The sequence below is a fragment of the Galeopterus variegatus genome, unplaced genomic scaffold (genome assembly GCF_000696425.1).
Source record: "Galeopterus variegatus unplaced genomic scaffold, G_variegatus-3.0.2 Scaffold1641, whole genome shotgun sequence".
Lineage (NCBI taxonomy): Eukaryota > Metazoa > Chordata > Mammalia > Dermoptera > Cynocephalidae > Galeopterus > Galeopterus variegatus.
Genome location: NW_007727752.1, coordinates 35,080 through 58,676, shown reverse-complemented (window position 1 = coordinate 58,676; position 23,597 = coordinate 35,080). Strand labels below are relative to the sequence as shown.

The following is a 23,597-nucleotide window of genomic DNA, read 5'->3' as shown; positions in this document are numbered from 1 at the left end:
CACTATTCATTTTTATCCTATTTCAGCAACACCAACATTTAATTAACACCCTATAAGCACTTTGGGATTAACAACTAACATTATAGATTTCAACTTTTATTTAATTTTTTTTAACATCCCTATGTTGACTGTTGTTTAGCACAAAATGGTTTGAAGGCATCACAGATCCTGTTTCAAAATTTCAAGTTTAACTTTGGCCATGGGTCTAAAAATCACACATACTTTTCTTTATAAAACCCCTTTTCCCTTTCTTTAGGATGACTGCTACTATCAAGGACACATCATTAATGAAAAAGTTTCCGATGCTAGCATCAGCACGTGTAGGGGTCTAAGGTAAGATTTAATAAATGTTTTGTGTGTAACTACAATTACAGAGTGTGTGTGTGTGTATTTAATAAACCTGAGAATTTCAAATATAATTAATTATACTATAGTTGAGTATGAATCTTAAGGGCTATAAAATTTTCAAATTTGAAAGAAACACTATTTCTCTTAATAGTGGTTTGTAAATTATACATCTGAATTGCTTTCAGAGTTAAATTGATTTGTTTGCTTTTTTAAAAAAATACAGGATGTTGAGTCTCAGCTTTAGTTAAAATCTTTAAGGAATGGGAGCTTCTGTCTACCCTCTCCCTCACTTTAAGCTCTCCCTCTAGCTTGTTTTATCCATGTTTATGACATACATTTTTTTCTGTCTGTTAATGACTTTCCATGCATCTGTCTATAGTTAGGTGTCTTTTCTGATGCACAGACTTGATTATCTAACTTCCTTTTCAATATCTCCAGTTGAATATCTTAAAGAAATTCCTATCTCAATGTGCCCTAAACCAAACTAATGATTATCTTCCAAATCTGGTATTTTTCCTGTGTTCTTTATCTCAATCAATTGCATAGCCAGATAAACATTTGCCCAATCCAGAAACCTAAATTCCTTGAAGACTTCTTGACTTTGGCCCTTCAATCCCTTATCAAGCCCTATTGATTATTTCTTCTAAATATTTCCTGAGATTGTTCATTACATTCTGTCTCCACTGCAGCATTTTAGTCCAACTACCATGATACTTTATGCAGACCATTGCAATAAACCATATAATTTATCTCCCCACATCTGCTCCTGCTGTCTTCTAATTCTAATTCTCCATACTCCTAATTCAGTTTCCTTATTATATGCTCTTGTACTTTTTCTTCATACCAATTAATCTGTTGTAATTATACATATATTATGAATTTACTATATAATTATATACTCTGTGATTATTTGATATGCATTAATCTTCCTCATTTGAACATAAGTTCCATAAGGGAAGAGACCATGACTCTTTTTTACTGTCTATCCTTAGCCCAGTGACTAATGAATAATGGGTGCTTGCTAAATATTGGTTTAATAAATCCTAGCTTAGGGCTTCAGCAGAGAAAATTGAGGAGAAATGGACAATATTTATTGATCACATGTTTTACATGTTATCTCATATTCTCTCTTTCAATCTTTACAGTCATTGTACTACATAGATATTATTTTTCTCATTTTATAGATGGAGAAACTAAGCCTATGAATTTAAGGAATTTTACCATAGTTTCACAGCTAATAAGTGACAGACATAGGATTTTAACCCTTATCAATAAGGCTACATAGTCCCCTTCATTTTCGGTGTACCTTTAGAGCAAGCACAATGTGAAAATTGGAAGAACTCTGGACTGAGAGTCAGGAAATATTCATTCTAGTGCCGGAACTGACATATTAGTTATAAGACATTGTAATAGTCACTTCTCCCTTACAGGTCCTATTTCCTTATAGCAAAAATAAGTGTATGTAATCTGTAAGGGTATCTTCAGTTGTAAATTTCACAGTATTCTATTTCCATAAGCTTTAACTGCTTTCACATTGACTAGGAATTTTGCAAGGTTTCTTGTCAGAGCCTATAAGTCTATATACCCCAAATGTAAGAAAATTTTGTTAAGAAACCTGAATTCTCACATTTTTCAGGGGCTACTTTAGTCAAGGGGATCAAAGGTACTTCATTGAACCTTTAAGCCCAACAAATCAGGACGGACAGGAGCATGCACTCTTCAAGTATAACCCTGATGAAAAGACGGCTAATAGCTCCTGTGGGATGGATGATGTGTTATGGGTGCAGGGATGGCAGCAGAATGTGGCCCTGTCCGCCACAAGACTGGTTGTATGTATAACTTCATTTTTCGTTTGTGACACTTTCACGTATCCTGTCCTGCTTCCTTGGGTTCAAGTATTAGCAGTGCAATTTATGGAAACTTTACGGTCATTGCTGAAATGAGCAGGTTATAGAGAGACTAATCCTAGCACATTGCTGTTCACTCATGGTTCATTTAACAAGTACTTATGGATCAATTATTATCATCAACAATATGCAAGGGTTAAAACGAAGTGTCAAGTACAATACCTACCCTGTAAGAGGGGCTGTTCATCATGATAGTAATAGAAGGCTACTTAAAAACAACAACAACAACAAAAAAATAAAAAATAAAAAACACTGGGAGGATGCTGAAGTCAAATTGTCTCTATTTTGTATCAGGATGGTGAGGAAAGTGATGTTTTTATTGTAAATCACACCATGTCTCTTTTCTGTTAAAGCCCTCTAATGGCTTCCCATTACATTTAGTCCCATTGCAAAGTCTACTGTTCAAAAAACGCAGAGACTCTGGTTTTAGATCTAGCTGCCATATTAATGAGTTATGTAATCACGTAAACTGCTGAAATGAAGCGGTCAGACTAGAACATTAGTGATGTCCCTTCTAGGTGTAACATTCTGAGCCTTGTCTGCAGATAATCCTGGCTGTTAAGTTAGAGTTAAAATGCTAATATTGTCTGCCTTTACTCCTGGGTATCAACCAGCCTCTTATAAAATTACACATGTTAAATAAAAGAAGGACTTGTGCAAAGAAAGATGTCATCCTAGTAATTCTCCTCCTTATATTTCAGAAATTGGATGACCAGAAGGTTCAGGAACGTAAGAAATACATAGAATATTATTTGGTCATGGATAATGGTGAGGTAATTATAGTAGCTAAATGTGGTTTTTAAAATCCGCCTCTAGATAAATTTATTTATGTGAGATATTAAACGTCTAAATCTGTTTTGAAAATTCATGAGTATGAGCTATGGTTAAAAATTGTTCTGAACCTATAAAATTTGACATTTATAATTAAGCTGATATGATTTCTCCTTTTCAAAATTGGGCTACTGATATGATATGCATAAATTCAATTGTTGACCCTATAATGCTCTTTTCCTACTGATTTAGGAGCTTCCAACTTAGTCCAATTAAATTTGTTTGTGTGTCATTTTGTCTTCTGTTAATCATTTGCAAATTAATGTTTCTGCTCATCACAAAGTGGCAAATATAAAAGCCTATGAATAAAATCTTCTGAAAAAGCAGATCTGGTGATAATTACTGCTTATCTTTAAGAAGAATTTATTTTCATATGTTGGGTTTTCTAAACACAGGATTCATCTGCCTAATCTCAAGAAGGAAATCTTGTGCTATGAAAATAGGAATAAACTAGTTAGTTCAGGCCCTACCACTTTGGCCTTTCTCATTGCACTGAATTTATTTATTGTTCATATATTTTTAAAAAATGAATAAGCTATTCTTCACAGCTTAGGAGACCATAGAATTTAACTAAAAATACACTGCAATAACTCTTTAGAGCTTTACATTGAGCTAGTACTTTAAGGGAGAAAACATCACCTCCACTCCAAAGTACTTTAATTTATCTAAAAAAAATAAGGAATTGATTTGTTTCCAATTTTTAAGTGTTAACTTTAGTAACTGGTCCTGAATTATAACCACTGATAAGTAATATAAGCAAGGTTGCCTTTTTTACCTTCCACTTATATTAACTTCTATTAATGACCATATTCTATCTTGACTGCTTTATTGTTTTTTAGTTTAAAAAGTACAATGAAAACCCAGATGAAATAAGAAAGAGGGTGTTCGAGATGGTCAATTATGTCAACATGGTATGATATATTTTATTAAATGCAATTTTAATTTTCTAAGAGTGTCATCGTGTTTTTTCCATGAATGCACATGAGGCAGGAAGGAAAGTCAAGCCCCTGAGACCAAGGCTGCTCGCTGGCTCCTGAGGGATGACCATGACTTTTGCTATTTAATTGAGTAGTATTATAACATGACAGAGAATTTTCTTCCCACTTACCACACTATTCTCAGGTCCATGAACATACAGAAGGCAACTTTCTGGGGTCTCTTGAATAAAGGCACTAATCCCATTCATGAGGGTGCCACCATTATTACCTAATCACTACCCAAAGGTCCCATCTCCCAATACCATCACCTTGGGGGTTAAGATTTCAACATATGAGTTTGGGGAGATACAAACATTCAGACCATTGCAACCACTTACCTTATTGTGTGTAATTCATGGAGGTAGGACATTTCCATGGAGCATATTACTTCTCTAATCCCAAACCACCACTGAGCCAACTTTGCTAATTCTGAAATATTATAACTAAGAACAATGCAAAACATATGAGTAAATATAGTTGAGGTGAAGCCATAGTAATGAACTGCTAATGCAAAATTATAGTATTTCTTGAGGTTACAAGGAAAGATTGTCTCAATTTGGCCTTTGCTCCAAAAAAAGGAGTTTACAGATGTGAACTATCTAAGGATGTCTGCCTTTCCTTTTGAATGAGGATTTTAGTGTCTGTAACAGGAGATGTTAACTTCCGTTTCATAAGTATTTTTGTAAATAAGGTTTTTAAGGTGCTGTTATGAATGTTTGAAAATATGAAGTACACTGGAAATATGAAAAGATAATATCACCATTGTAAGTCGTTGCTTTACCGTGTATTCTCTTTGGACAGCTTTATAAAAAGCTCAACACTCATGTGGCCTTAGTTGGTATGGAAATCTGGACTGATGAGGATAAGATAAAGATAACCCCAAATGCAAGCGTCACCTTGGAAAATTTTTCTAAATGGAGGGGGAGTGTCCTCCCAAGAAGAAAGCGTCATGATATTGCTCAGTTAATCACGTATGTATGGATTTTTCCCTTTGCATACTATGTAGTAATTAGCATGGAAGCTTTTCAAAGCCTTGGCAATGCAAGTGGTATCTCAGAGTAGAGGGTGAGAGCAAGAGGTTCACACATGTAGGATTAAAAGTTTAAAAAGCATTTGCTTGGACCTTATGTTGAATATGTTCTTACTTTCGATCCAAGTATTTTCTTTTTTTTAAAGAGAAGCTAATAATTTAGCAATGATTCATATGAAGTTTGTTTTTCTTGGTTATACAGTAAAGAAGACAAGTTTAGATCATGGAAAGAAGGATTTAGATTTAATATTTAAAAAGAACTGATTGGCTTTAAGATCTAGTTAGGAGAAACTTCTAAGATAGAAGGACAACTGAGGATTATATTCTAACCCCACACCTCCACTGTCCTGCTGAAATGACCAATTAAAAACATCTGAAGAAATAAATGTAATGGCTATAAATTACATAAGATTTGAGCATATGCCTCAAAAGAAATAAGAAATTGCTGCTGAAGTGATGTACAGTTTTCAGTTAGAATCTGATAGAAGCAAGCAGCAAGTGTTGACTTGAAGTTACTGGAAAGTCCACTTCCTGAGAAAACAGTGGATGTCATGTGAAATCAGTGGGCTGTGTCCTGTCAGAATGAATTAGCGTTTCAGTGCTGGTCATCTATTATTGCAAAACATATCAGTCCAAAACTTCTGGGCTTAGAATAAGTCGCTTGTATGTTCCATGGCTGGGCTTGTATGACTGGAGCGGAGGGGCTGGTTGGTCATATATCTCCATAAAGAGCCTTCCATGCGGCTAATATGAACTTCCTCCCACATGGCTGTCTCAGGTCCATGGCTGGACCTCTTACAAGGTGGCTAGTTTTCCCCAGAATAAATATTCCAAGAGGCCTATGAAGAAAGCATTAAGGCTTCATATGATCTAACCTCAAAGTCATACAGTGTCACCAATGGATATCCTCTTTGGCCAAGGGCAAGTCGTAGAGCCCAGATTTAAGGGGAAGACACTAAGGCTGTGGGCACTGCAAGGCTGGCTCACTGGAGGGCTATTTTTGGAGAATAGTCAACACAATTTATTAATTTGGAAAGGAGAGTTTTAGGCTCAAGGAAACACCACAGGACAGAGCCCATTCTTTGTGGAGAGGTTTAGTGATTTTCCAAGACATCACACCTAGTAAGTAGTGAGGGACTTGAACTCTTACCAGACTGGTTTCAGAGCCATGCTCAAATTGTGAAATACTCCCACATTGTACGGTAATAGGGTGGAAATATAAAAATCATAGACAAGATGATAAATGTACGGCTAAAAACTGGAAATCTAATGTTGAGAGTATATTTCTTGAAGAGACCAGAACAAATAGAATAAAAGCACTAATCAGAGATATAATGGAAGGAAATATTTGTTCCTCCATTTATAAATTGAAAGTCTTACCATTTACCCAAGAATTAACAAAAGATACCTAAACCTAAATATAAACATGTAAGAATATTAGAGTTCAGACACACTCTACTTACTAAAAAGAGGCATCAAAATAGATAACTTCAGAATGTGGGAGGATGTTATTTTTTATAAATGAGCTAGTAGTGAAAAATGAAACTACACAAATGTAGAATTAGGTATAAATACTTCAATATAATTTAAAAGGAGAACATACATGCCATAAATCTTTAAAATATGAATAACGCAAAATATAATTTCAAAATAACAAATGTCTAAAATCTAAGATTACATAAAGAGATAAAACTTTGCGGGGATTGGCAAGTGGGAGGAAGTTTTCTAATTTTCTCATTTTGCATGGTGGAATCAATACTCCCTGTTGTTGTTGCTTTGTGGGGAAACATAGGTTCAATTTTTCATGTAAATGCATGAACCAGGGAATTAAAAAAATTTATGCTTACTTTTCAAATTTCTAGAGATAGACAAGGACCAGGATCTTGTATAGACAGCAAAAGAACAAAAACAAAAGAGCATGGAATCATTACAACTTAGTTTTAACAAATGAAGTAAAACAAAATTAAAATTACTAAAGACCAAATATGTAATTTATGTAAATAAGTGCAAATGGTCCAAACCCCTCATCAGTAGGACAAATATTTTAATAACATAAATGTTCCGTAATACAAATACTTTCAAAATTGACCCAAACTCCAAATCCTACTAGCTAAAACAGTACTAAAGGAAGACAAATGTAAATAGATCTAAAAAATAATAGGAAAAATATAAATTAAAATGAAGCACATGTGGCAATATTAATATTAAAAGGAGATATATAGAGAGAAACATTTATTCAAACAATAAAAGTCTTTCTTTTTCTTGACAACAGATAAATTCCACAATGAAAAATATAATAATTATGAAAGACAGATAGAAAATATTAAATGTGATTACATCCAGGTACCTGAATTTCAAGTTATATGAAAGCCATTCTGTAGAAAAAATGTCTAATGCAAACTCAAAAACTAAAGAAAACGTTCAAGAGTGATAGTTCACAACATGAGTCTCTCTGCCAATCGTTTAGAGTTCGGAATGAGCTGTCTAGAGAGTGGGGGACAGGGGATAGGAAGAGGTTGGTTAATGGATACAAAATCACAGTTAGATGGTAAAAGTAAGTTCTGATGGTATACAGCAGTACTAGTCATGTATAATTAACAATAATTTATGTATGTTCTCAAATGGCCAGAAGAGAGGAGCTCAAACATTGTCATCACAAAGAAATGATAAATTTTGCCATGATGAATATGCTAATTACCCTGATTTGATCCTCACACACAGTATACATGCAGTGAAATATAACTTTGTACCGCATAAATATGTACAATCAATGTGTCAATTAAAAATAAAATAAATAAGAAAATATAGCTTAACATCATAATTTGTTATGTAAACTCATTTCTTTCTCGCAGGGCAACAGAATTTTCTGGAACAACCGTGGGCCTTGCTTTTATGTCTACAATGTGCTCTCCTTATCATTCAGTTGGCATTGTTCAGGTCTGTTTGAAGATGAACTGTTGATTCTCTAATTCACATTTGCCAAATGCTTTTTTTTAAATTTCTGAACCTACAGAGAAGATCATTATAGCTTTTCTCCTTTAGTCCTTTGACATGATAAATGACATTGATTGAATCCTAAATCCTGAACTATTCTTGCATTCCAGTTTAAACCTAACATAGTCATAATGTATTATCTTGTATTTTACATATTTTCATATATTGTTTGATTCAACATGCTGATATATCCTCAGGGTCTTTGCAATTATATTTGCAGGGGATGAATTTGTAGTTTTCTGTTTTTGTAATGTGTTTCTTTAGGTTTTGCTAGTATAGTAAAGTTGGCCACATAAATTGAGTTGGGATATGTTCCCAAATCTCTGATTTTCTGGAATATTAAAGTAGAATTGGTATTATTCCCTCCTAACATGTTTAACATGATTCACCAGTAAAACTATACAGGCCTGGAGTTTTTTTTATGGAGAGATTTTTAACTACAAATTAAATTTCTTCAATAGATATAGGAATATTCCAATTGTCTATTTCTACTTAAGTGAGCCTTGGTAGTTTGCCTTTAAGGAAAGCTGTCCAGTTATTTAAATTGGCACAAATTTATTCATAATATCCTTTATTACCCTTTCAATATCTATAGAATTTGGAGTGATGTCTCCTCTCTCATTCGTGATACTAATATTTTGTGTCCTTTTTATTACTATTACTCACCCTAGCTAAGGGTATACGAATTTTATTCGTCTTTTCAAAGAAACACTTTTGGCTTCACTGATGCTCTCTACAGCGTTCCTGCTCTCAAATTCATTGACTTCTGCTCTTGTCTTGATTATTTCTTTCCTTCTACCTACTCTGTATTTAATTTGTTATCTTTTAATGCTATAAACTTCCCACTATGCACTCTCTTAACTGCATCCAAGATACCTGTATATGTGTGTTTTTATTTTTGTTCAGTTCAAAATATTTTCTCATTTCTTTTTTGATCTCTTCTTTGACTTATATGTTGCTTACGAGTGTGCTGTAATAGTTTCCATTATTGATACTTTGTTTAATTCTGTTATAGTTTGGAACATACTTTGTAGAATTTCTTTATTTTTAGTTTTTTTGAGATTTGTTCTTGGTCAGAGCTTTTACAAACTTGAAAAGAATGTGTTTTCTACTCATGTGGAATGGAATATTCTATAATCGTAAATTATGTCAAGTTAAATCCTAATGTAGAGAGTATTGAAGTACCCAAGTATAATTATAGATTTATCTATTTCCTCTTTCAATTCTTTAAGTTTTGAGTAGGTGTAGTCTGAAGCTCTGTTATTAGGTTTATACATAAGGATAGCTGTTACATCTTCTTGGAGAACTGATCCTTTTATCATGTCATGATCCTGAAATATGCATCCTTGAAATAATCCTTGTTCAGAAATCTACTTTGCCTGATATTAATATAGTTGATCCAACATTTTGTAGCTAATATTTGCATGATTCATGATTTTCCTTACTTTTACTTTTAACCTATGCATTTATTTACATTTAGTAAAGATTTCTGTTAGACAATATGCATGTGGTTTTTACTTTTTCTAAATCTAATCTGACAATCTGTCTTTTATTGCATCATTTATATGTTATAGAATTATTAACATTGTTGGACTAAAATCTTCCATCTTGTTAGCTGTTTTCTATTTCATTTAGTCTTTGGGGTTGTTTTTCTGCCTCCTTTAAAATTGAGTACTTAAAAAATATTTATATTTATCTCCATTTTTAGTTTTATATTGGTAACTTTATTTGTTTTCAGTGGTTGCCCCAAGGTTTATTATACATCTCTACTCACCAGTTTACCTTGAAATAATGTTACACTGCTTCACATGTAGTGTAAGGGCTTTACAAGAGAATTCCTCAAATTGCTCCCTCCCATCTATCATATGTTTGATTTTACATATACCATAAACACATTGTTACTATTTTACTAGTTTTGCTTTAGAAAGTCATCTTTCATTGCAATTTAAAATAAGGAAAAAAAAAATTTTATGCTTCCGTTCACTTTATTCCGGTCTAAGCAGTCTTCCTTTCTTTGTAAAGATCCAAGTTTCTATCTGCTATCACACGTTTTCCTTTCCGAGGAACTTTTTACTTTTTTTTTTTTTTTAACATTTCTTGTGATAGAGTAAATATTTTTTAGTTTTGTTGTCTAAGAAAAATTTTATTTTGCTTTCATTTTAAACATATTTTCACAGGCTCTTTGGATGTCCCGTAACCCCAACTTACTGGAGGATTCAAGGGAAGTTATAATTGTTTAAGTTTAGCTGCTTTGTCCTTGATAGTGCAAGAATAAAATGCTCTTTCCAGCTTTCTGCATCCTACATAGACATGGAACCAATACATTTTTAGTAAATATTTTATAAGCCTGAGCTTGTGACAGCCTTCATGGGGTGGACAGAAGAAATAAAATATATATTTTCCACCTTGAAAGAGCTTGTCATAAAATTGGAAAAGAAACTGTCCTACTTAAAAGCAAATAGTTCTACCATACAATAATAGATAGCTTAGTGCTACATTATAGAATTGAAAACTGCGGTAGTAATTCAGAACAGGGGATTGTTGATGAAGATTAATGTGGTCAGGGAAGGTTGATTAAGGTGGACCTCAAAGGGTAGGTAGGATTCAAAGAGGAGGAAGACAGAATAGGAGAAGAAACCATTTAAGTTCGGAAAATCATTACCTAAAGGAAGAAATCCTGCATTTAAAAGAACTGAAAAGCTTCTAAACACATTTCCATTTTTCTCAAGCTTTTTGGCTTGAATTTTTTCCCTATTTGGACAGCTTCATATTGCAATACAGTAGGGTTTACCACATTCACCTCAAAAGGATGAAAGAATATCATGAATGTAGGCGGTAACTTTACATCTAACACAGCTGTTTCTTGCTTGCCACTCTAGTGCTGTTCCTCACGATCTTTCCATGTGGTTCTTTGAGATGAAGTAGATAAAGGAATCAAGCTTCTGTGGGTGGATATTGTTGGTATATTTCTGTCTCCCAATAGGAAATCATACCCAGCAGCAATTCTCCTGCCTTGTTTTATTGCTACTGGATAATTTGCAGTCGCTAGTCTGAGCATTTCAAATCAGAAGCATTCTGGTTATGAAGTTGGCTATTGGCTGGAGTTCAAGCAGTGGAATTTCAGGGCAAATCTGGAATTGACTGATGTCTAATTTTGCAGTGATAAGAAATGAGAAAGATACGAGTCATGTTAAAGTGCTAGGCTAACAAACAATTTTAGATCCCTAATAGCCAAACACGTAGAAGACTTCTAAAACTAATATGGAAGTATTGAAAGGCAAGCCAAGGGGAAGGAAGGTGGGTTAGTTTTTTTTGTTGTTGTTTGTTTTTTAATGTTTGTATTCCTTATCATTGCTGAAGAAAATTTGCCATTGTCTCTCATGGCACGAAACCTGAAAAATTTTCCTCAGTGTAGGAATCTTCTTACCAGAGCAAAGGGCAGACAATACGTGCTGTGATGAGCATTCAGTACCAGAGGTGTGTGTGTGTGTGTGTGTGTGTGTGAGAGAGAGAGAGAGAGAGACAGACAGACAGACAGACAGACAGACTGACAGACGTGGTGGGTAGTTGAGAAAGCTGAAGTTAAAATCAGTCTCTATTCTACTGGACGACAGAAAAATATTTCATTATGAAAAACACATACTCGAGTTACAATTCCATTTGAAAACCAAAAAATCTCTTTCTCCATTTTTACCATTAGGACCACAGTAGCAATCTTCTTAGAGTTGCGGGGACAATGGCCCATGAAATGGGCCACAACTTTGGAATGTTCCACGACTCCTACGTCTGCAAGTGCCCTTCCACGATATGCGTGATGGACAGAGCACTAAGGTGAGGCTCTCTGGGAACATGCTGTGTGTCCCTGGTTTGATCCACTCCAGACTGTTCTACTCTTTAGGTCATTTTCAACAACAGGTTCACGTTCTGAGTTATTGAAAGAATGTGTATCTGTGCCAATACCTTACTCCTCATCCATATGTAATATTTTTCATTAACTAAGACATAGTATAAATTTATTGTCTCTTTGCTACTGTGACAACTCATCATCTTATCTATACAAAACCTGGTTTCAGGAAATCATTAGCATTTATCAAGTATTCTATGAATTCAGAAAGGGTGATGGTAGGGAAAGGATTCTTGGGAAAAAATCTAATTAAAGAAGAAACTTCTCACAGGAGGATGAAAAGAGTCTGTGAAAAGGATTACACGTTTCTGCTTTGCCAAAGGCAAAGTTGTCAGACAACCTGATCTTTAAAAAGCTCACAATCTCTTTTATACACTCAGTTCCTCTTTTCTATTCCCCTTCCCCAGCCCACTCAAGCTGGGGCTATTCTCCCATGCCCCTTCACAAGATAGCATATGGCTGCATGCCAGCTATACAGCTTATGTTCTCTCTCCCAGATTTTACTGAATTTTTAAACCTCATCTTTATCAGATGAAGAGATTCTGTCAATAGGTATTGACATGAAGGAGTGTAAATTCTTAGACATGTAAATAAATATGATTTTGCTACCCTTTGAACTTCACAACCCCTAAAAGACCTTAGGCTCAATAAGATTATCTGAATAAGTCAGAAGCACTTTTGTTTTATTAAAAGCAACCTGGATGATACACTTTGGGACGTGACCACACTTTCTCATTAAGCTGGAGGTGTTTGTGTCCATCTAGGATGGTTAATTCAGGTGTACAAATGAGCTGCTATTTTAGCAGCTGGTCTGTGGATGGATTTGATCTCTGGCGGCAGGTTGTAGGAGTCACCATAGCCAGTGTTAGATACTGCTCCCCACGTGCTAAGCATGGCTCTGTTCTGTGTTCTCTTTCCCCACCTTCCCAGCTTCTATATACCCACAGACTTCAGCTCCTGCAGCCGCATCAGCTATGACAAGTTCTTTGAAGATAAATTATCAAATTGCCTTTTTAATGCTCCATTGCCGACAGATATCATATCTATCCCGATCTGTGGGAACCAGTTGGTGGAAATGGGAGAGGACTGCGATTGTGGGACTCCCGAGGTACTACGAAGCAGTTTCTAAAATGATCTAACTTGTTTTTCAATTGCTAAGAAGGTAAACTATAAAAGAATGTGTGGCCCACCACAAAATTGTATGTGTCTTATAATTTTGGATATGTTCATTTGTAGGTATTTGTCAGGCCAGTCTTTTGACAAGGAACCCTGCACTGTTTCCCAGACCTCGCTAATTTTCCTTTCATGGTTCCTTCTCCATCCCTTTTTAAAAAGTACCACTCCCCAACTTGGGCTTTCTATCCTCATCCCCCCCCCTCATTCTGGCTGAGATACTTCAAGTTTCCTGTGTGGCTATGACTTAGGGAGTATTACTTTAGGCACAACATTGTGACAGTGCTCAGGGCATATAAATAGCTTGTGTGCCCAACATCACAGAGCTTGCAAATGGGAGAGACAAGATCTGGGTTGAGGTGTGTCTGTTTCCAGGGTCCCAGCACCACCCGGCACAGGGATCTGGTACCGCTCTTCCTGCTTTGGGACTCAGGAGTCGTTACCATTTGAAGTGCCAGCCCTGATCCCACCCTTATCACAGGGCAACAAGGATTCTGAATGGGCTTTTTACCCTCATCTTGTTAACACCGAATATGAGCTTATACATCAAGCCCTCAGAGGGTTGGCTTTTCAGAAACTTTGAAATAGGATTACAAATTAATTCATTCTATGAGAAAGAGTAATCTTTCCCTGATGATGTTCATATCTGAACTAAATTTTAACTCTTAAATGTAACTCTAAAAGTATCACCGTTCCATAGGAATCTAAACAGCTGCAGGGGAAAGCTTCTGAGATAGGAGATTCTCCAATGCTTTGTGCAGGAAGCTTTCTGATTTCTTAGAAACAAAGCAGGAAGATCAAGACTAAGTGTGTTGCTTTAACCACAGTTAAATTAAATGTCAAAATTGGATAAAGAATGATATCTTTAGCTTTTGTGCATGTTTTAGAGATTGAATATACTGCTGGGTAAGGTACATAACTGATGGGTTTCACTAACTATATTCTGTAAGTATTTAGATGAATTTTATTTTAAAAACTGTCTTTTTTCCTTGGTTTTTGCATATACTTTACCAAAAAGAATAGATCTTTTCTTAGTATTACTGTGGGAGAATGGATGAACTAGAAAAGATATTCAAGTTAAAAAAAGAAAGGATGTAAGTAGAATTCAGAAAAACAACCAACCACCAGTTGCTCCAAAATCTCAGTTTTTCTAATGTGAACTTTTGTTTCATATTTCATTTTCCTAAAAATTATTTCCAGACTCTACCAAAGTAACATCTGTGCGATGAATAAATTTTAATATGAATTGTGCTAAAATAGGACCAAAAAGTAATTGGCATTTGCATTCTTATCTTATATTTCTTAGGAATGTACCAACACCTGTTGTGATGCTAAAACATGTAAAACCAAAGCAAGTTTTCAATGTGCATTAGGAGAATGCTGTGAAAAGTGCCAGGTAAAATTATTTTATTATATTTTAATAATTATGATTACATTTTTTTCTATATTAACATCTCAGTGATTATGTTATGTGATATAAGCAAGGCAATATTTTTCTTTCTATAAAATAATAACACTTACCATTTATCAAGTGCTCACTGAGTTCTTTACATACATGACCTATTTGATCTTCCAATGACCCTCCAAGGTAGGTATTATTATCTCATTTTATTTATTTATTTATTTTCCTTTTTGTCTTTTTTCGTGACCGGCAACGGATCGCAACCCTCAGTGTCGCGCCCGTACCGGACCGGGACCGGCAACGGGATTGCAACCCTCAGTGTTGCACCCGCACCTCGCTCAGCCAGTGAGTGGCCGGTCTGTATGTGGGATCCGAACCCTCAGCGGGAGCGTCGCCACGCTCCCAAGCGGCGCACTGTAGCAGTGCGCCACCGGGCCGGCCGTATCTCATTTTATTTTTGAGGAAATAGAAGGTCCAAGCAGAAAATGTGCAAAATAACATGGCTATGATTTAAGACTACCTGGATAAACCTGGAGGACTTGATGCTAAGTGAAATAAGCCAGGCACAGAAAGACAAATGCTGCATTATCTATCTCATTTACATGTAGAATCATAAGAGGTCAAATATATAGAAATAGAGAGTAGAATGGTGATGACCAGGGTCAGGGAGATGGGGGAAATGAGAGATGTTGTCAAAAGGTACAAAGTTTCAGTTATGTAGAATGAATAAAGCTGGAGAGCTGAAGTACAGCATGATGACCAGACTGTATACATATAGTACACTGGGAACTTGCTAAGACAGTGGATTTCAGGGGCTGTCACACACACACACACACACACACACACACACACACACACACACACACAAGTTAACTATGTGAGGAGATGGATATGATAATTTGCTTGACTATAGTAATCATTTCACTGTGTATATGTACATCAAAACATCATGATCTACACAGAAATATATGCAAATAAAAAAATTTTTAAATAAATTGCAAGGCTACTATTTAGTGGGCAAATCCCAGATATGACCAGCTCCAAAGCCAGTGCTAGTTACTCCTACCTGCCACTTGTGATGCCGTATGGCCTTCTTGGACCAAATCTCATAAAATTGATTGCACCTGCCTTTAACGATGTGCTTGGTGGAAAATGTTTTATTTTGAATGGTGTGGGGGTGCTCCTATCTTCAACCTTTGAAGCCACTTCAAAGTGAAATTCTTAAAAAACATGTTATTTTCTTGAGACTTTTTTGACTTTTCCTTCAAGGTAAACTTTATTATTGTGCTTTCTATTTTTGCATATCTACATTGTGATCATTTGTTTATGTGTTTGTCTCCTTAGATTGACTCGTAAAAGCAGGAGACTGATTCACCTTCACCTAGCACAGAATTTCATACATTTTAAATACTCAATAACTGTTTGCAGAATGAATATGCAGATACCAGCCCATACATAGTGTTTGGTATAATATTTTTAAATGTCAAAGGGATAGGGAAGAAATAAGAAAGGCCATCAGGAAATAAATTTGAGAACTTAAGTAGTATTCATCAAGTGTTTATTAAGTGCTATTTGTTAGTGATTATGGGAGATTAAGAAAAATCAGACTTTGCTCTCAAAGAACTTACTATTTATTTCTTTTAGGCAGTGATATACGCACATGAAACAGACGAAAATAAAATGTATGATTAGATGCCCATGTCATTAGGGTAAAGTTATATAATACTTTTCTTGTATACTCTCACCTAATTTTCACAATGACCTTGTAGAGTAGATGTCAGATGAGGAGATGGATTTTCAGAGAGATTTAATTTATTTTCTAAAGTTAAGCACCCAGCCACCAGCAGAGCCAAGATTCAAATCCATACACTAATGCAGGTCTCCCTGCTATCACATGCAGAAGGTAGGAACAGCGATTTGCTTTGAAGAGGTCACAGGAGCCTTCATGGGAAAGAAGGCTTTCTCATTGGCCTGGAAAAAAATGAATCAATTTAAATTTAGATTTAGACAAAAAAAGAGAAGGAATTTCCAAGTGAGGATACAGAGAGAAAGAGCAACGATGTAGCAGAAGGTATGAACAAGGTTTGTGTGATAGCTGTTACATGACTAGTCTGGCTGGAACCATGGGGATTGAATTTGGAGCATCTCTTCTGCTCTGATTGCAATTTGGATTTGATCCTGTAACTTGTATAAAGATATTGAAAGTTGTTAGATGCAATAATAACACATCAGCTAGAGAAAAACATGCTTCTTCAGATTCACATAATTGGGAGAATTTGTCTTACTAAGGTTTCCTTGAGGAAACTGCAGGATTGGCAGTACTAGATTACAATGGAGTTAACATGTCAAAGCAAAATTTGGTGATTTCTCCCTCATGATAAATCATTCCACAGGAAGAAGTAAGTTGAAAAGAAATATCTGAGCATACAATAAAAGGAATTCAGGATTAGGAAACTTGATGCCTGAGAAAGTCTCAGACTAGGCTGATTTGGTGCTTGTGAACATACCTTTCTTAACACGGAAGATTCACTTCCACCTGAAGTTGCAGATTTAAATCTCCTTGAAAATCCTGACAAAGAAGCATTCCGTAAAGGGAGAAATAACTTCCTTCTTTGCGTCAAAGATGTTGCTTGGTTCTTTTCTGTTCTTTTCTACTTTACGTTTCTTTAGTGTTTGTGCTACAAATTTAGAAATATTGATTGCTTAAAGATTTAGAGCATTGGCCAACATCTACAAAATTGATATAACAGGAGATGGTTTTGACTGACATAATGCAAAGGTAAATTGGAATAAAATGATGCCTCCAACAACCATGCCCAAATAGGCCAAGGAGGAAGTATTATTTGCATTAATTTGAGGTATTAGGGTAAGGCAGGCAGAAAAAAATCTTTTCTCAATTTTTGTTTTCCTACAGCTAAAAAAGGCTGGGATGGTGTGCAGACCAGCAAAAGATGAGTGTGACCTGCCTGAAATGTGTGATGGTAAATCTGGTAATTGCCCTGATGATAGATTCCGCATCAATGGCTTCCCTTGCCAAAATGGGAGGGGCTACTGCTTGATGGGGACATGCCCTACGCTGCAGGAGCAGTGCACCGAGCTGTGGGGACCAGGTAGGAAGACAGAGCCTGCTCTCTATGCACCTGCAAAGAAAAATCATTCCAGGTGACAGTGTTTAATCAGTGTTAAAGGACCATTCTGTCCCATTCTCAGAAACTGTGCCACTACTCAAAATCATGGATAAGTGTATTTTAAGACAGAAGGTTAGTTTTAGGGTTGTTAAATTTAGCAAATATAAATAAGCTCAGTTAAATTTTAATTTCAGATAAACAACAACTTTTTGTTTTAGTGCCAGTATGTCCCGTGCAATGTTTGAGGTATACTTGCACTAAAAAATTGTTTTTTCTAAAATTCAAAATAACTGAGTGTCCTGTATTTTATCTGGCAGTCCTAAGATCCTGCTCAGACAAGTAAACCCACCCATGGACGCGCGTGTGTGTGTGTGTGTGTGTGTGTGTGTGTGTGTGTGTGTGTAGAGGTGGCAGGTGTGTTGGGGGATAGACCAGGAGCAAAGAAAGGAGGAGAAAAGGCCATAAAAAGGCTATGGCAATGCAGAAGAGCAGGAGGAACAGTGAAACCCTTTAAATTTCTTTTTAATTTACATTTATAGAGTAAAATTTATGATAAAAATAACCAAAAAAGAGAGTATATTTAATAGAACAATCAGCCAGCATAACCTAAGTGATATTCAGAGAATTTTCAACCCCAAACAGCAGAATACATATTACTTTCATGTGCACACAACATTCACCAAGATAGATCACATTGTGGGCAATACGATAAGTCTCAGTACATTTAAAAGTATTGGGATCATACAAAGCACATTCTCTGACCACAAAGTAGTTGAGTTTGGAGTTAATAAAAAACAATATATCGAGTACCCTAAAATATTTTGAAATTTAACAGCATACATATTAAATACCCATAAATCAAAGATAATATGTTCAAAAGTACCTACTGAATTAACATTGAACATATTTATCTGATATTGGAATGGGGAAGATCTTTTAAACCATCTATTTAAAGGGAACCATCATAAAAGATCAAAACAGATTTTGAATAAAATTCCAAATTTTACAATTCATAAAGGATTACAAATTTATTTAAAATTAACCTGCAAAGTATGAAACACAGGTCTGTGGGCATAAAGCTGGCTTTTTATTTGTCTCTGTGACTTAATATGATTCTCAGTTTTCTTATTGATAAAATGGGAATGACAATAAGTACGGCTAATATTTATCAGCCACGTATTACTGACCGGGTACTGTTCTCAGTGACTCACATATAGTAATTCATTTGATTTTCACAGCAATCATATGAGGTGGGCACTCTTACATGACTCTCTGTGACTTAATATGATTCTCAGTTTTCTTATTGATAAAATGGGAATGACAATAAGTACGGCTAATATTTATCAGCCACGTATTACTGACCGGGCACTGTTCTCAGTGGCTCACATATAGTAATTCATTTGATTTTCACAGCAATCATATGAGGTGGGCACTCTTACATGAATCTTCATATTACAGATGAACAACCCCAGAGGTTAAGACACTCAGACACTTGCCCAGGGTCACACGGCTAGCTTCTCAGTCATGCTTAAAGCCTGAGCTCTTAACCACTATGTTTAATTGACCATCTGATGTGGATCTGAGGAAAATGACATGAGAAATGAAATGTGTGATGCCTAAGCCTGTGCCTGGCACGTAGGAGGAGTTTGACTAAGCCTGGCTGGAAGTTGTCACGATAGCACATACCCACAAGAAAACATTCCATTATCTATCTGTGGGCTATGAATAAGATGATTGTAGCTCTTTTGGCTAAGTCTTCATATTCAGATGGATTTTTAACCTTCAGTAAATCATGCAGATGCTTCCAAAAATTTAGATAGCCTTTATCTAATAACAGAATACTTAAAAGATTATTTTTAATTCCAGAAAGCTCCTTTGCTATCAGATTATTGCAGCCTGTATTTCTGACAATGGTCAATGGAATTATGCCAAAGTAGTACTTTTCACACTGGTTTTTTTGTAGCATTGAATTTCTTATCTCTTTTCTTTTCAAATATGTCCCTACTGACCATGCCTGGTCTCAGGAACCAAGGTTGCAGATAAGTCATGTTACCACAGGAATGAAGCTGGGTCAAAGTACGGGTACTGCCACAAAGTGAATGACACGATCGTTCCCTGCAAAGCAAAGTAAGTGTCATGCTGTTTGAGCCCTCCTGCTCCAGACACTCAGGTGATGGCACGCTTCCAGCCACACGTCCTGATTTATTTCACTTAAGGGGAAAGTGGATTGAACATCAATCATTTGACATACATTCACTGAGTGATTACTATGTGCCATGTTTGCAGCGAAGTGCTGACTCTAAAAAGACAAATAAAAAATAAATCTCTTTCTTCAAATCTCTCATGATGTGTGTTGCAGATGGTACCAAGTAAAGTCATTGTTCAGAAGAATGAATGTTTGAGATGGAACATACAACAGAGAATGGGCCTGGTTGGGAATTTGTCCATGCATTTCCCAGTATAATTTAAGTACTTTTTCAATCTAGCATGTTTGATTATGTCTAGGGATAAAAATGTTTGCCTACCCAGAGAAATAACCAACACAGTGCTTGTGCAGTGTCATTTAAACTTGCCATGGAATTACATAAAGAAAAGACATGGTAAGAGAAAAGCCTAACAATCCATCAAAGTTTGTTTTATTTTTAGTATTGATACCCTGAAAAAAATTAGAGTATCACACCCGATAAACTTGAGATTTTTCTACATTTTTTTGTTCTGCATTTTAAGATAACTTTTAAAATTCCAATTATAATAAACTGTTTGTACCTGCTCTGAATTTTACACATACAAAGTAATTTATAATAACAAGTAGAACAAGATCATCATTTTCCGAAGTGTTTCTATTAAACATTAATTTTGATGGATGACAGATATTACCAAACAACATATATTTTGGATATAGGGTCATATCCTTGGGGAATCTTGGCCTAAAGGACAATCATATCCTGTGGTCTCTCCTTCATAGGAAATCAGGTCAGATTCAAAAGGGGAAAAAATTATGTAAAACTTAATACAAACAGGGCAGGGTAAGGGCAATATGTAAGTGGGTAGTGGGAAGAGAGTAGGGTACCATCTTTTCTCCACAGCCTCTGCACACACACCATTGTCTCTGTAACTGTTTGTGCAATCACTGGATGATTTCAGCAACTGGAGGCTCAAATATTTCATTTGTCCACAGACAGCCCTCCTAGTCACTTCCTAGTAGTTGCTGTCTGTAATGGAGACAGCCTGAAATTTCCTGTGCCCTAAGGTCATCCTCATATGGCTCTACCCAAATGATTCGAGAAAAAATTTTCTCAGGTTTGGAAAGAATGCATGCCTTCCTTCACTCCTTAGTAATATTTTCTTCTGTGACCAGAGTCATTAAAAAAATCTGATCCTATCACTTTCGGAATACCTTTTTCACAACTCTCCTCTGAATTCTGTGTAAAGTGATTGACTACCATTGTACTGGTTTTAATTTTAGTCACCTTGGTGGAAAGTGGACATCTTGATTGAGTGCTGAGTAGTTTAATCTGCAGATACAGGGAGACAGTTGTGTTAGTGACCCCACTTGATAGTGTGGAGTGGCAGGGGAGGCTCAGCTTTGTACTGACAAAACTATAGTGAGAGTTGGGGCTTTTATCTGTTAGAATTATTCTGCTCCAAGTCATAAACAAAGGAGTAACTTTAGCTGAAATAAAAATAGAAACTGATTTCTTAGGTGCCCTCCGTGCTGTTAGGAATCCATCCTCTCTATATCTTCTAGCTCTGTCATACACATGACCTCCATTGCCAAGTGTTTCTCTCGGTCTATGATGGCTTCTCCAGCTCCAGCTATCACATGCCAATCAGCAAAAAGGAGAAAATGCTGAAGAATATGTCACGCTCCTTCATTTAAAGTCACCTTCTAGAATTTGTGCTTAAGATTATGCTCTCTCCCCATTGCCCAGAACTTAGTCAACTGGCAAAAATTAGCCGTACAGGAATCTAAGAAATGCTGCTTGTTTGAGCAGCAATGTATTTTGCTAATATTCAGAGGTCTTCTTACTAAGGAATAAGGAGGAAATTGAGATAAGGTACAACTAGAAATCTCTGCTATAGGGAGAAATACCATTAATTAAATATTGATAGTCATAGAGCTGATTTGCATTTGTATAAAACTGCAATTTAAATCCTGCAATAAACTTTGGCTTTTTCCTCAGTGACACCATGTGCGGAAAGTTGTTCTGTCAAGGTGGGTCAGATAATTTGCCCTGGAAAGGACGTATAGTAACTTTCCTGACATGTAAAATGTTTGATCCTGAAGACGCAATTCAGGAAATAGGCATGGTGGCCAATGGAACTAAGTGTGGAAAGAACAAGGTAGGTTGAAATTGCAACTTTCACTCAAAATGGTGTTTTTCTGTTGTCATTTGCTTCTCAAAAATTCACTAGTTGCTTTGTTGACCAATTATTGGGTTCATCATGCCTTGGTACAACAGCTAGGGATTTGAATGTAGAAAACTATGAAATATTTTAAAAATGAGAACAGTGGAGCATTGTTGTTAATATTCTCAAACATTATGGTGAAATTCAGAAAGAACTGACTCTCATAGACATGATTTCAAGAAGAGTATGACGTCATGTTGATAACACATAGCAGCATCTGTTTTCTTTTCCTAGACTAAGTCTCAGAACCCACGAAAGTGCCAGGGTGTGGGATACTGGGCTTCAGTTAACAGATTTGCACATCCGTTAACAATATAATGAACTCACAATCTCAGGCACAGTACTAATTGTCCAGGGCCGACACATAAGCTTTGATAATGAGGAGGTTCATCTCCCATAGGAGATTAGAGTTACTGTATTTATTGTACTAACATACCCACGTGACCCAAGAGCTTCCCTGATTTTTCATTGTGGTAAAGCCCATCCTGAAAATATTATCTTATTTACCTGACCTGTTTTGGCTCTATTTAAATGCAAATTTATTCACTGATGAGTCTAAAATTACCTTGTGGTTCAGTATAAGTATTGCTCATAAAAATTTTTGGAAAGTAAATATAAAAAAGTAAATGGAATTGATATGACCTCTGAGCTCATGAAACGAAAAATATAAATTTATAAAAGTTTATAAATGCTGCTGATTTGAAATTAAAATGTTAAGGTTTGCCTTTAAGAGGTATTCATAGTATTTAACCTTCTTTCTTCCCCTTTTATCTCCCCAAATATATGCCAGCATCGAGGACAAAAAATTTCACATAACTGGATTTTCCAGGTTTCAGACACTAATTTCTTTAAGTTTTCTAGTGGTGAAGCTTACAAAGACATTAAGACATCATCACATGACTGGCATGAGTGTTGCTATGTTTGGTCATATATCTCTTTGCAGCCTTAAGTCAAAAGGGACATGGACTAAGGCAGAATTTAGGTATTCCTGTGTCCCCTGGTATAAGATCATCTTATTAATGCTAGGCCTGGTACCAGGTGCTTTACATGAATTCTCTCATTTAATCCTCACAGTAGTCCTGGGAATAAGCTTTATCTTCATTTTGCAGATCATTGCTCATCTCTTAACTTCTTGTATATTCATTGCTTCTGAGATATAGAGTAGTTTGGATTTTTTAAATAATAAATGTTTAAATAAACTTTATCAGCTCTTTAGGGTAGGTTTAACTGAGGAAATACCATAAGCAACAGAGTCCATCTCCATTTCTTTCCCCTGCACCTGCCCCAACGTTTACACAATAAAGAGGATTATGCATCTTTACCTCCTCCTGTGACAATTACATGTTAGAACCACTTTTAAAAGCATCTGTTGTGGGCCGGCCCGGTGGCGCACTGCTACAGTGCGCCGCTTGGGAGCGTGGCAGCGCTCCCGCCGAGGGTTCGGATCCCACATACAGACCGGTTCCCGCTCACTGGCTGAGCGAGGTGTGGGT

General features: G+C 35.9%; 1 protein-coding gene across 1 annotated transcript in view; it reads left to right on the top strand.

Moving 5' to 3' along the window:
* The window catches only part of ADAM28 (ADAM metallopeptidase domain 28), a 43,817-nt gene that overhangs the window by 11,743 nt on the left and 8,477 nt on the right, over window positions 1-23,597 (top strand). Inside the window, exons 5-16 of the mRNA XM_008578184.1 lie at window positions 257-333; window positions 1,985-2,177; window positions 2,957-3,028; window positions 3,926-3,997; window positions 4,865-5,034; window positions 7,946-8,030; window positions 11,788-11,918; window positions 12,922-13,099; window positions 14,471-14,560; window positions 17,481-17,676; window positions 19,719-19,821; window positions 21,879-22,038. Coding sequence (XP_008576406.1) covers window positions 257-333; window positions 1,985-2,177; window positions 2,957-3,028; window positions 3,926-3,997; window positions 4,865-5,034; window positions 7,946-8,030; window positions 11,788-11,918; window positions 12,922-13,099; window positions 14,471-14,560; window positions 17,481-17,676; window positions 19,719-19,821; window positions 21,879-22,038 — 1,527 coding nt within the window. The remainder of the gene's footprint in view (window positions 1-256; window positions 334-1,984; window positions 2,178-2,956; window positions 3,029-3,925; window positions 3,998-4,864; window positions 5,035-7,945; window positions 8,031-11,787; window positions 11,919-12,921; window positions 13,100-14,470; window positions 14,561-17,480; window positions 17,677-19,718; window positions 19,822-21,878; window positions 22,039-23,597) is intronic.